General features: G+C 37.4%; 1 protein-coding gene across 3 annotated transcripts in view; it reads right to left on the reverse strand.

The window, feature by feature from the left end:
* Positions 1–3777: 3777 nt before the first annotated feature.
* The window catches only part of LOC139131449 (FHF complex subunit HOOK-interacting protein 1A-like), a 42487-nt gene continuing 32879 nt past the window's right edge, over positions 3778–13385 (reverse strand). For all 3 annotated transcript variants that reach the window (XM_070697495.1, XM_070697496.1, XM_070697494.1), the window contains one exon: positions 3778–13279. In XM_070697495.1, coding sequence (XP_070553596.1) covers positions 12999–13279 — 281 coding nt within the window. In that variant the 3' untranslated portion in view covers positions 3778–12998. The remainder of the gene's footprint in view (positions 13280–13385) is intronic.

A 13385-nucleotide genomic window follows, 5' to 3' on the forward strand; every position in this document is an offset into this window, starting at 1 on the left:
TGTTTTTATCGTTTTACGACTTGCTCATTTTTATTGTAAAGTAGCTGTGCGTGTATTTTCCCAATTCTTTTTAATATCAGACGGTCTGTTAGTCGTCGTTAACATGTTCGTTAAAGTCTGATTTTCTATGTATGAGTCAGATAGGAAATTTAAGGAATTGAAGAACTGATTTCTGATGTTTGAGTATTGTTCACATCTAAGCAGAATGTTCTTCATCTTCCACATGCCTGTCTTGACAAGTAGAGCATTTTCTATCTGCCGGATTCACAGTATTATATCTATCAGTCTCAATTTGTACTATGTATGCAAAAATTGTGAGTTTACATATGGCTGCCCTATGATCTGAATCTCTAATAATTTCCAATACTTTTCTATTGAAATAGCTGTTTTCAATTTTCTGAGTATGCAATTTATTTTTATTTCCTCTTCTTTCATTATTGTGTGATTGTCCAATACCATTAGTTTAAAAAGCTATTCTGAATTATTCATTACAAGATTCGATGAAAGTACTAGTGTTTTCTATCAAAGCTTTATCTGTACTCAAAGTGGTTTCTAAGTGCAAATATTTCATCACGGCTGACTTGATACAGAATTATTTGACACGTAGGATATTTGCGTATATACATTTAGATCTTCTGTAGGAAGGATTGTATAAAAACACAGCAGAAGTGATATTCGTGCCATAAAGTTACATGTACACTGAAAAGTGAGAGAAATTTACACAATGCAATTCCGAACTGGAGATCGAAACACGTGACTGAAATAACATTCCGAAAATGTACACAAAACTAGAGGGCTAGAGGGCGCTCCTGTCATCTCCCGTATTAGGTATGACAAAAACGTATGCCTCTTTTTTAACCTCATTTGACAAAACAATGCCTTGACTGTGCATTATATACTGAAATATTGTGCATGGCAACATAACATTGGATATTACTCATCGAAGGTAATGTTTATTCATTTAATATTGTTGTAGTGATATGATGAATGCCTCAGCGCTATGCTTCCCCGGAGTTACTGTGACAGCCCCCTCCCCTCCCCCCCACCCACGACGCAGTCCACTCCGACAGTGTTTCCCCAGCGGTTGGTAAAGGGACAACTGTTGCCTGTTCATCAAATCAAAGGGAAAGAATTTGACGTTTTCATATCTTAAAGTTTCTTCTCCTGAGTATATAACTTCACCAGATAGAGACATTTTGCCCAGCAATAAAAAACAACCCTACCACTTGGTCAAACCCCACCTGCGTTGTTTTCATTCCAAACATTGTAAATTGTCGGGCGTAATTTTGTGAAGTGGCAAAGCGCATGGTTCATCTTTAAAACAAATTCAAACAATTTCAAACTCAATCTAAAGGATCAGTACTTGTGAAAAAAGTGTTCAACAAAATCTCAGACTGGTTTCCGAGTGACTGTCGATTGTGTTCTTCGAAATTCTCCTCAGGTAAAACTTTTCAAACAATGGCGAGGGAGGTGTTGTTCGACAAACTATTAATATATACTCATGAAGTTACAATGCTGTTTATGAAAGTTGCATGCATTGAGGATACGTTTCTAATGGTACCTCTAATAATTTCAGCACTTCCTGGACTACATCTGCAAGTTTGTTGACAAACCAAAATGTATACAAGCACCATTGTATTGATGTGTACAAGCATCCGATAGGGTCAAGGAGCTACGATAGTTGCTGCCAGGTAACAACCGCCCTTAGTTTTGTAAATCTTGCATATTTATTGGACCAGGTAAAATTGTTGTCCTATCAGTGATCATTAATACTTCAAATTGGAGTCAATGACAGGCATTTGTTATCGGCAAATTGACGTTTCGTGTATTCATTAATCTCAAATTAGTATTTTTTTATTAAATGCCGTTGTATATTTTATGGTCCTATACATATAAGTTGAGAATTTCACCCGAGTTTAACTCAGTCCGACATAGGAACATGATTACCGGCCTGCATTTGTCGCGGAATGTCTTGTCTCACTGGCAGTGCGGTATATTTGCGCAATTGCAGACAGGGGATACGCTACTATATCTCGAGAGGCCAAGGATGGGGATATGTATTTTTATTGCCTTCCAAGAATTGGCGTGTCTTTTATAACTGGGAACAGCATCTACCATTTCCCCATAATTCCAAGTTTTATTTTTCGCTTTCCAGTAAGATTTAATATTTGTTTGCAAAAGTTGAAACTGAAACGTTTAAGAATAATTTTTCGCACTTAGGCCATATTTCTCAACGTTTGGTGATTATCTGGAACAGTACATAAACTTAGCAGGTCTCTCTAGTCATTTAATTGTCCTTTACACATTTACATGTAACTAGAAAGTCCTCAGAAATTTCGAATTCAAAATGATACCCTTCTAATCACCGGGACCATGTCACTTTAATTGTCATGACAATGAATCTACCATAGCACATTGGAACAAGGGATGGACAGTTTAGGGGTGAACATGTATGAAGCACCTTTCTGTTTTTGAAAATTATTTGCGTAACTTGAAAGCGACATATGTTTTGAATATTACAGAAAATGCATACATTTTGACTTTTGAGACATTGTAGATCTTGGGACGTGAAAAAAAAACCCAGCACTTTTTTAGTTCTCACTCTGACTACCCTTCCAGTGCTCCATGGCTCACCCCTGACGTAACGCGCATGCGTTACGAGTGCACGGAAAGCAACTTCATAAAAGCATGAAAAGTGGTTCGTTCGGCTTCGTGCGACATCATTTACAGACATCTCCTGAGGTGGCAGACTATCTTCGTTGAATAAATTTAGAAAAGGATACTCGACTGGTAGATTGTAAAGGTAAGTATTACAGTCGGTGACAAAAACACGGTAACAATTATGATTCACCCAAAAATATTTTGTGGATGTGGTCACGAGCAAAATCGCTATACAAGAAGCTTGGTTGGTGTAATGTTGAAGTACAAAGCTATTGTCCGCCGAGATGAAACCATGTGGTTGTGCAATATTGTTCAGACTAACTGCGTTTTACCAAAGAAATTGGCTCCGAAGTTCAGCCGTGCATCATAGAATTGCATATACCATGAAACCACAGCAAAAACTAGGCCTACCCACCTTAGGCAATTTTTTATTCGTGATGACGTCAGAGCCCATCATTAATGTGGGAAAAATCATTTTTGTCCAAAGTTTGTTAAAATTTTGACTTTCGAAATCCCCCTTACAGACATTGTAAAATGGTACTTTGATACCACCGATATTCTGAAACTATACAAATTATATGCTAAAAGATACGACCGCAAGCTTTAGTATAGACAGGTGCAGAAGGCCAATATTTGCCCGAACTGTCGCGTGTCGGCAGCACCAAATGTCGCGCGCGTACATTTGCAATCAGCGCTAATCGTTCATGCTACTGTTCTGCCCAGCGTTCCAACTGAAAACTGGCCCATGCGTTAGGGCTTGCATACATGTACCATGCAAACTGCATTGTTGCTATGGTCTTTGAGAATTCCGCTCAAAACGCAATTTGGAAGTCGATTGGGCAAACTCTGACAAAAACCCGTGTCTTTTCCCAGCGGGACACAGGCAGACATTGGAACAGCTGAAGAACAAATGCTTGTATCGCTGTCCCAATGCCCCCCCCCCCCGGTGGGGGTTTCACCTTTGATCGCCAAGGAAGACTGCATCAGAGAAATACTAAGTCTTGCACAGTGATCATTCACAAGATTCTCCCATACAACAGCTTAGAGACTCTATATATTCATACAATTTTTGTAACACAATCAACACAAACACAAGATAGAAAGTCTTGCACAAAATTTTAGTTAAAATATTTTTACTGCTGTAAGAGAAACTCAGGAGCTTGTGTATTTACATCAAATATGAATGACATATAAAAAGCCCACAGTATGCCCATCCTTTACAAAGTATTACAAAGTAAAAGAACAGCAAAAGCTTCATCATCAATATAGCATTAACACAATATTTTTACAGATAAAACCCACAGATAACTTCATTGTCATCTCAAAACATTGATATGTTTCATTTGTCTTTTATACCTACTGTTATCAGCACCTCTGCCTGTCAGCATTTTTTCCAAACTTTTGATTATTTTGATACCACGTACTCAAACTTAAAAAAAAAACGTCACGTGTTTGAAAGTGTGACAAAATCTCTTTCAAAATACTAATATACACAAGGGCATGTGAAACTTAAGTTACATTGCTGGTGACATGACCGGTTATCACACTAGCAAAGAACTTCACCATTCTGCATACAAAACATCAGTGTTCACGATTTCTTGAAAGGTTTCACCTGGGAACTTGGATGTGACGTGGGTTAAAGAAAGACAGCTTTCTACAGACACTAAACTTACTTGATGAAGGAATAATCTTAACCAAAACAGTTAAACAGTATCTCTTTCAAAAGCAAACAAATGACACAGACACTTGAAAAACACTACGCCACAAAGCACCTCAGCAAATGATTTTCAGAAGAGTAGAAAGTCCTCCATGTTGGGACTACAGGTTTGTAGGACTTAGTCCAAATAAGAAAACTACATGCAATATGGTAAAATACAAGCACCTGTTTAAGCGAAGCAACAAGTCATTTTTCACCCCACTGAACTATCTCACTCAAATTATGATTTTCATGGTTGTGGTGTTATGTAGGTGATATTTGGTAGGAAAAAAGTATCCAAGTTAGGCAGGAACTGCATGAAAAGTAGGATGTACAAAGATGAATCTGAGTAAGGTTTCCAGAAAACAAATGTTTTTTGTACACAAATTCAATGATAAGCTGCAACTTGATTTGGGGTTGAGTGGCCATTTTTCTTGAAAGCTGAATGAAGATCAAAGTCTTTCCCTCTGAATTTCAATTGACAATGAACTTTTTCTAGCTTTAAAGTGGCCATAGTGTGCCAGTAGTACAGGACAACTTATTTGTTAAAAGTAATTTAAACCCACCTAACCATGAAAGGCTGAGTAGTGTCAAGTGAAAATCATGCTGAATCCTCAGGGAAAATGATTTCAACACTAAATGTAGATTCAATTGTAGGTAAAACAATATATCATTGAAAATCCATGTTGAAATTCATAAAGAACTGGCCTAGAGCTATGCGGACAAATTCTGACAACAAAAAGTCCTTTTCTGAAGCATGGGAATTCTTCCCTACACACGGCTACGTTCAGGCATTGGGGTCTGAACAATGACACTTTCTAATCTCAAAAGGATTAATAGTCAATCTGCATTTAAGGTAGTATACGCCCCGAAAGTGAAAGACTTAAACTTTTGCTCAAACTTTCCTAAAGGAATCTTTCAACCATTCTCTTTCAAAATCAAGAATAAAAATCAGAGTCACAGTGCACTTTTGGTACTAGAGAAAAAATTACCCAAGATTTACAGATATTTGAAATTAAATATGGCCGCCATCCCTGTGTTAACTATGAGGAGAAAAATAACATTTTCAATTTTCAAAAACTAAGACGGTGAAAGTTTTTCTTACCCCGAAGGCTTAAAAATGAGCCCCCATAAGTGGTAGATCAGAAAAGAACTGGAAAAGTTTGAAAGTCCAAATATCTGTCTCCGAGGCGCATACTATCTTAATGACATTGACTTATTCAAGGTGAAGTGTTGATTAATAAATGCAATCACTTTGTTACCACCCTGTAATTTGTTTAAAAAGTTAACAACCACTGCCTATACCATAAATTAATTATATTTACACTATGTTCACTTAAGCATGGCTATGGGGAAAGCTGAAATTTGTACAAGGCTAAATACATCTGATCTTTGATCACAGAAACTGACTATGAATGGAGGGAAAGATTATTTTGTGTAATTCTCAAAAATTCCTGCAATATGTCTCCTTGAAAATAGTTTCAACATTAGTTTTATACTTGTTATGTATAATATACATATACTACTATCTACACTGAGTTATTATCAATTTGTACATTTTGAAGGCACTTCTAAGCAGCAGGTAACATTATTGGTATGTGACCACTGAAACAGTTAAACCATTAATTAGTGTGAATTTAGTCTAAGAATCAAGAAGCATTCAAAAAAAATGAAAATCAAAATATGATTACATCCTGTTAATGGCTTGCTTGAATATTGTTGCACAAAGACACAATACTTTAGGAATACTGGAAACTTGTATTGATCTTTGCATATTACTATTACTACGCTCCAGCAATGAAGGAAACTGAAAATCTAGGGATAAATGAACACAGTATGGCAAAACAATGTACTGTGTTACTTGCTTGAGTCCAAATGCAAAGCAAAGATGTACCTGTAGAATTATTGGGATTGTTTTTGGTTGCAGTTCTCAAAATTTATCAAAGCTTTGATTCCACAGAGGAAATACTTAATAAAATTCAAGCCAGATGTTCCAGTCTGCACCATTGGTTTGTTTCCTAAGGACAGTCTTGAAAAAAATATTTCAATGATGTTTTTCTGAAATTTCAAGAACGTTTCCCCTGATGAAGTTTTTTTTCACCATTGTATATTCATTCTGATTTACAGTCAATGTGTCACACAAAATACGGTAATGTGGTGTGGGTGTAGGTTGGTACCTAGATTTTCCGAATATAAGTTAAAACACCACATGGAAAAAATAAAAAAATAATAATGGCCAATGTTAGCTCTCCAAACCTTAAATAACGAAAGATATTTTAATACTTTGACATTCATGCCGAGAGGCAAGAAATGATACCTTTAAAAATAAGTTGGTTTGGATTCAGTAAGTCGAGCATAATCTGGCTGCATTTCACATTTTATGTGTACTGCTAGCTTTCCAAAAAATTAATAAAATCTGTTTTCAGAGCACACTAAACCCTAAACCACATTAAATATCTTTAAATTCAGTTAAAAAGTGTGGCACTTTACACAATAGCACAGTATTTTCTCCAAAACGCAATAATGTGGCAAGTGAAACATTGACATGATTAAAAGACAGAAAAGGTATAAACAGCATCGGTACACTCCCTTGTTGAGAATTCCAGGTCTTTCAGTGGAGATTTTCAGAGTTTTCTAGGAATATAGCCATTTTTAAGACTCTGTTATTTTTCAAAAGTAATTGCACTGTAAGTTTGGTGGGCTCCAAATTGTGAAAGCAGACTTTTGTAACAAATAATTTTTATGATACTTTGAGTGATAGTTAACGAGTGTCTAACAATATATTTATTTTCCAGGAATTTTCAGTGTTTTTTCCCCAGGAATTTTAAGAATTGCTTGAAATTTCTGGTATTCTCAAGGAGTGAACATACATTTGTATAACTTAAAGTTTAAGATTCCTCTCAGTTAGCACATACTGGTAAGTGGTTTACTTTGTGTAATCTCAAACCACAAACTACTTTCCGCAAGAGAGAAAAATTGACTTGAGTTATACATAATCATGGACAATACTTGACCTTACAACACACACTTAGTGAGTCAAAAATAAATTTACAAGTATTAAAATTCATCAACAAAATCTACTGGATCTTCACATTAAAAAAGGTAAACAAAATGATTAGCAGTGTCATGGAATGAATCTGTGTTTTGCGATCAACAGCAATTCTTCAAGCAGCAAATGTACATAGACACAATTTGGAACATTTGGATGGCTCAAGTGTCGATATCCGGTGAGATACCAGTAAATGGGTTCAGGCTTCAACCTGAAAAATTTTCAAAGCCATGGCTTCCTTTAATGACGATGCAATATTGCATGCTGTGGATTTGTCTGTAATATGAATAAATTGCAAGTACAAAAATCCAGCCAGCCTCTTTTGATTCATACAATTTTTTTAGATCTTACATTACCAAACATGCCTTGCTTATCACATAAACTGATTATTAACCCCTTGGGTGCCAAAGTCAATTTTTGTTGCCTTACCAGAATATACCTCAGCCAAATTTTTTCAGATTTTTGCCAAAATTTTGATAAAGAACTGTAGCCAATGAAATGTGATTTCCCTTTAGTCCAAAATTATCAAAAAACTTACAGAAAAATTCATAAAATTTGGTAAAATTTTGCACTAAAATTTTGGTGGGAAAAATTACAGCGCTCATAAGGTTAAATGTTCACGTCCGAGTGAAAGTTATGAATTATCATGTTGCTTCTATAGCGTTGATTGCGATTTCGGGTCTGTTACTAAATATAGCTGCACGCGCGCGACTTTCGGACAAATATGCTGAAATTCGGACAAATGTTGTCGTTGTATGCGCGGCTGTTGTTGCAGCTTGTAGTCTCAATCATCAATTCATACGAATAAGTGTGACGCTAAATAGCCATTCTAACACTCGCAGGTTTTATTTTCGTCGTTTATGCGGAAAATAAGAACAAATGTTTATTCATGCATATTAATGAGAGAGAACAGTGACGTCATTTGCGATCAGCGCTATTGAAGTATACATACCATGTTAGATTAAAGTATACCTTCCTGATGTGGCGTAAGTGTAATGGGGATGATGTTCTACAGTGCTGATATAGTGAGGAGGATCAAAGCCATTTTCACAACAGGACATTACAAATGTATACCCTATAGTGATGATGAGGCTGAGGTATGCAGTCATTTGCAAAATGAGACATATTAAGTGTTGTTTGTTTACAAAGATAATCAAATTAATTATCAAAGCCAGAGGTACTAGGTACATTTGGCGCAATGATTCGTAGGTGGGGTTCCACTATCAATTTTAATTCAAGCTATATTCAAGTCTAGATTTATCAATGCTACTGTGAAACATGACAATACGACATGTATATGTAAAACTGGTTTCCTTGTCATTGTGTAAGTGTTTGATCATTTAAAAACTCTCTGAGCATTGTCATCATTAAAATCGCATTACTCGGCAAGTTCATATTGCACAACAAACACCAGCAATGCAGCCCAAACTTCAGTGCAGACAGTCCGATACCTATCATCCATGGTGTCTAAGTATCTCCTATGCCAGACAAATCACCAACAATCTTGGATGTAAAAAATTGCAGTATCTGCACTGTCCATTTAGGTAGCTACGCTGAATGTCCTTGCGTTCTATACTGTGTTTCAGCTCCAAGATGTGAACAAATGAGCATGACAGAAAACATTGTACGCTTTGACAGTGTAGAACACAGATACGAAAAGGTTAAAAAAAAATGTATTGAATAAATAAAACAAAATATTAATTTAATATAATTCCCTATACATTTAGCATGACCTTGAACAAATAATTCCGAAACCTTTTTCAGTTTTTAAAAACTGAAAGGTGCTTCTTGTTCAATATTAAAATGAGCCTTATCGCTGTTTTAAAAGAATACTTGGCAATTTTGCACACCTTTACACATAGAATACAGTGGATGAAGCCTTTATATTTAATTATTAATCTCATAAAACATTTGTTTTAGTATGAAATTATTGTGAAATAGAGATATTTTCCTGAGATTTGTTAGAATTATAAACAACTGTTGGCATCAGAAAATGCATTGTCTATGTTTACAGCTATTGTGAGTGCTACATCAATGCACTAACACTACCTGTTAGTTAACTTTGTACAGCTCACACTGGGTGATCAGCAATGTTATCATGGTACCGATTGCTCTATCATAGTAATCTATAAATAATGCAATATTATTGGCATTAGAAAAGTATTGATTTTCATAAAAGTTATGCAAAGACAGCACTCTGAAACCTTTTCAGAGGCCTATATTGGCAAACAGAAACAAAAACCAAATCAAAATCAAAGACGTTTTGAAAAAAAATATTAAAGCCCCAGTATTTGTAACTTTTAACAATTTTTTTCATATTTTTGATCAAAATGACATCCTCAGTATGTGAAAGTAGATCATAATTAATACTGACTCGCATGGTTTGCATGCCCAGCCCGCCTCACGATTAACAGTAAAAGGAGTGAAAAATGACTTCTTGTCCGGACCAGAAGTCAGCTTTGTTGACACACGAAACGAAACGTAATCACGCCACCGCGCATGCTCAACCTCATCTACGCAAGTTTTACTGTGGCGTCCCGGCGTCCGTAGAAACTATACGCTCTTCGAAAAGGTCTGGTCCATCGAAACTGGAGACTCAGCTAAAAACGCGCGAAAGTTGGGTGAAATACCGGAAAGATATAAATATGTGAGTGTTTACAGATTGTTCCGACTATAATGAGCCGTGCAAACAAACGTCTTGAACAGCTAAACTAACGACGGAGGCAGTCGATTGTAAGCTTCATGCAAGGCATTGCACGTTGTGACCGACGGTACGGAGATCACGTTTGCTGAATGAATTGAGAGAGAAAAACATATATGAATAAAAATTCAATCACTTCACCATCGTAATTATGAACTAGTCGTTTCTTCAGTATGGAGTATAATAAAAATTTCGTCGAAAATAAATGACGGGACTGATTCTGCTCCGTCTACTCAAACGAAGTTTTGTGTACGGCCAGGCTAAGCTGCAGGCAACACAGCCTATCAACTTCGCCTATCGTTGCCGTAATTGAAACGCTCAGAAAGGAAAAATTATATCTTGAATGCAGTTCAAAAGTCTTACTCATTAAATTTAAAAGTATTTCCAAATAATATCGATCGTAACGGGTATCTAATCCTCACAAGGACTACAGTAGTACAATTATCGGCTAGCTGCGATGCGATGGAGCTCCGGGCATGGTAGAAGTTCGAACACAAGGGAGATCCCGGCCTCACTCGTCCCCTGCGCACCCGGCCCGACAGCAAACTAACCGCTTGGTTTGATTCTGTTGTTTACATATTTTTGTATAAAATTCATGATACATATATCTGACTTTCACAACTTTACAATTTGCTTAGGACTGTGATTTTGGCTGTAGTCTACAGACGATCGGAGGGAGCTAAGGCAGGCCCCAAATTTGCATGGACAATGCCCGGGACACAGCTCGATGAGAAAGTCATTCACATAAACCTACATGAAGTGATCAATACAAAACTTTTAAACATCACTGGTTCTGAAAATTTATGATCAATGGTTCTGACCTACGGACTTTACACTGCGGCGTTGTTTCTTTTTGTGTTTGGCCGGCTACTAGTCCTGTAAGGCTGTACTACATGGAGGTAGTAGACTGTACAAGTGCAGCGGGGCCGGGCCGAGATTGGTGTGGGGCCTGCAGCAAGGTAAAGTTGACAGCGTCCATTGCAGAATGCCCGCGTGTTATCCTTTCGCGTTTGGGAGGAAATTTACCGCTGTATTCAGAATGCCTTTTTACCTGTATAAAAGCTCAGAAACTGATGCACCAAGAGCCAAGAGTCTGTAAATTTCTTAGCAGTAGCTCCATTGTTTTTTTCTAAATTGTCGCTGAGATACAGCCGTGCGTATACTGTTCCCGATCGTTCTGACTCAGGCGTTCACAGCTGTTTAGGGAGCCGTCATTATTTACGACCTGGGGGTCGGAGGAATTACATTAGAAACTCCGAAATTTTGAGTCACACCCCAGCCAACCATGATGACTTTGAGTAACCCCCTCTCTAACAGAAATTTTGGCTTACCTGAACCCATGTAACAATATGTAGATATAAAAGCTCACCTAATAAGCAGTCTCCGACCATATAGTATTGTTAAATTTGGATGGGTAGCATGTCATTATGGTATGGTTGAATGTCCAAATGGTTGTTGAACTCAAGTCAATTAAAATATACATTCCTATGATAATATAAAGGATGGATTCACAACAGTTCAGTTTTGCCCTAGATCCTGTGCACTTATAGTGATATCTGTCGAGAACATTTCTCCATGACCCAGCCTCTCCTTCCACCTCTGGTAACGACTGCAGAAAACTACTGTGTGACATCATCACTACTGTCGATCCTCATCTTTACTGTCGCTGGTGTCATTGAGTACATGAACAACGATATCATTCTCATAGTCACTATCTTCTCTTTCATAATAAGTATTGCTAGTAGTAGCAGGTACTTGTAGTTTTTTGCCTTGCTTCATCTAGTTGATATTTATTTGTTATGTAAAGTATTTATTTTCTTTTTATTTAATATGTATCAGAGTAAAATATATATTATCAACTCATCTTTATGCCATTGAGGACAGAGTAAGACAAAGAAAAAACATTTTGAGCACCCCCTTATAGCTTTCAAGTTTTGAATGACCCCCAGGTCGTAAAAAATGACGGTTCCCTTTCTTGCTGCCAAAGGCCATCGCGTTCACTGCATTCGACAGCCTACCATACATTGCAAAACTATGTTGCTTCGATTTCGCAATCACCTTGCCGCTAAAGCATGAATCAGCTGAAATTTATTACTTCAAGTTACTCAATTTTGATAGCTATTTGCCTGCAGAAGTGAGCAAAGTGTATATAGTATCGTCTTGATTTTACATCGGTACCCGGAGTTCTGAGTGACCAACTGCAGGGTGCGCATCGGTGCACTGCCGACTGCAGTTTGAAAATCCGTATATAACGCACAAGGTACCAGAATAGAATGTCAGCCTCCTCTGCCAAAGTTCTGTATCCTCTGAAACACAGTAGCAGTACGTATTTGAACAGAGAAGAACAAAATAAAACCATTCGCAGGTCATTCAGCCGGCGACCATGGGCGATTACCCAGGCAGTGTGGCGTGGCATGGCAAGGCCCCAGGAATGTTGTAGGCTCGATGATGTCATCAGTATCGGCGTTCTCGGTCACGTGCACAGCCTACAAGTTGTCAACAAACCCGCGCGGCAATCCAACTCGATCGGGCAATATTTAGCGTTTGTATGTCACTACAGGAGCACAGATTTGGCTTATTTCTTTACTGAACAACATTTCACGATGGATGTAAGAGAATAACATGTAATTTCGAACATAAAAAAAGGTCAAAAGTTACAAATACTGGGGCTTTAAAGGGTGGTTCCTGTTTTGCATTTTTCTGTCTACGAAGACCTAAAAATATGAAAAGTAAAATGAACTATGCAGCAAGAAAATATCCACTATGGAGCCCTCTTAGGGCGACTTGATGAAACATGATACTTCTTTTGTTTTTATGCACTGAAATGATTCAGCTGATGGTGCAGTACCATATGACACAGACAGATGCATTGCCTGAGGTTAACACTATAGTTAAAGATGGGCAACAGTGGCGTATAGCCTAAGGGGTAAAATCTCGTCTATATGGAACTGAAGCATGTCTCCTTGCAGTACACTATGTTCATGACAGACTGCTGCCAGCTCCTTCATAAAATCTTCAAAGACTACAGAGGCAACAGCCACTTCCTTGCACTTGTTTTGCACACTGTCGTCCTGTATCGCGTGTAGCTTCTGCTTCTCAGAAGCCTTCACTGCTTTCTGCCGTCGCATACTCCCAGCCCGAAGGAATCGCTGTATTCCCTTCTTCTTTGGAGCTTTGAAAAAAATAACACATGCCATATAATCAACTGTAAGGTCATTATATGTGGAAAAACCATGGTTTCACGGTAGTCATGTTAGCGAAACTTACAGTGTTATTTA

This window comes from Ptychodera flava, chromosome 4, assembly GCF_041260155.1.
Source record: "Ptychodera flava strain L36383 chromosome 4, AS_Pfla_20210202, whole genome shotgun sequence".
NCBI lineage: Eukaryota > Metazoa > Hemichordata > Enteropneusta > Ptychoderidae > Ptychodera > Ptychodera flava.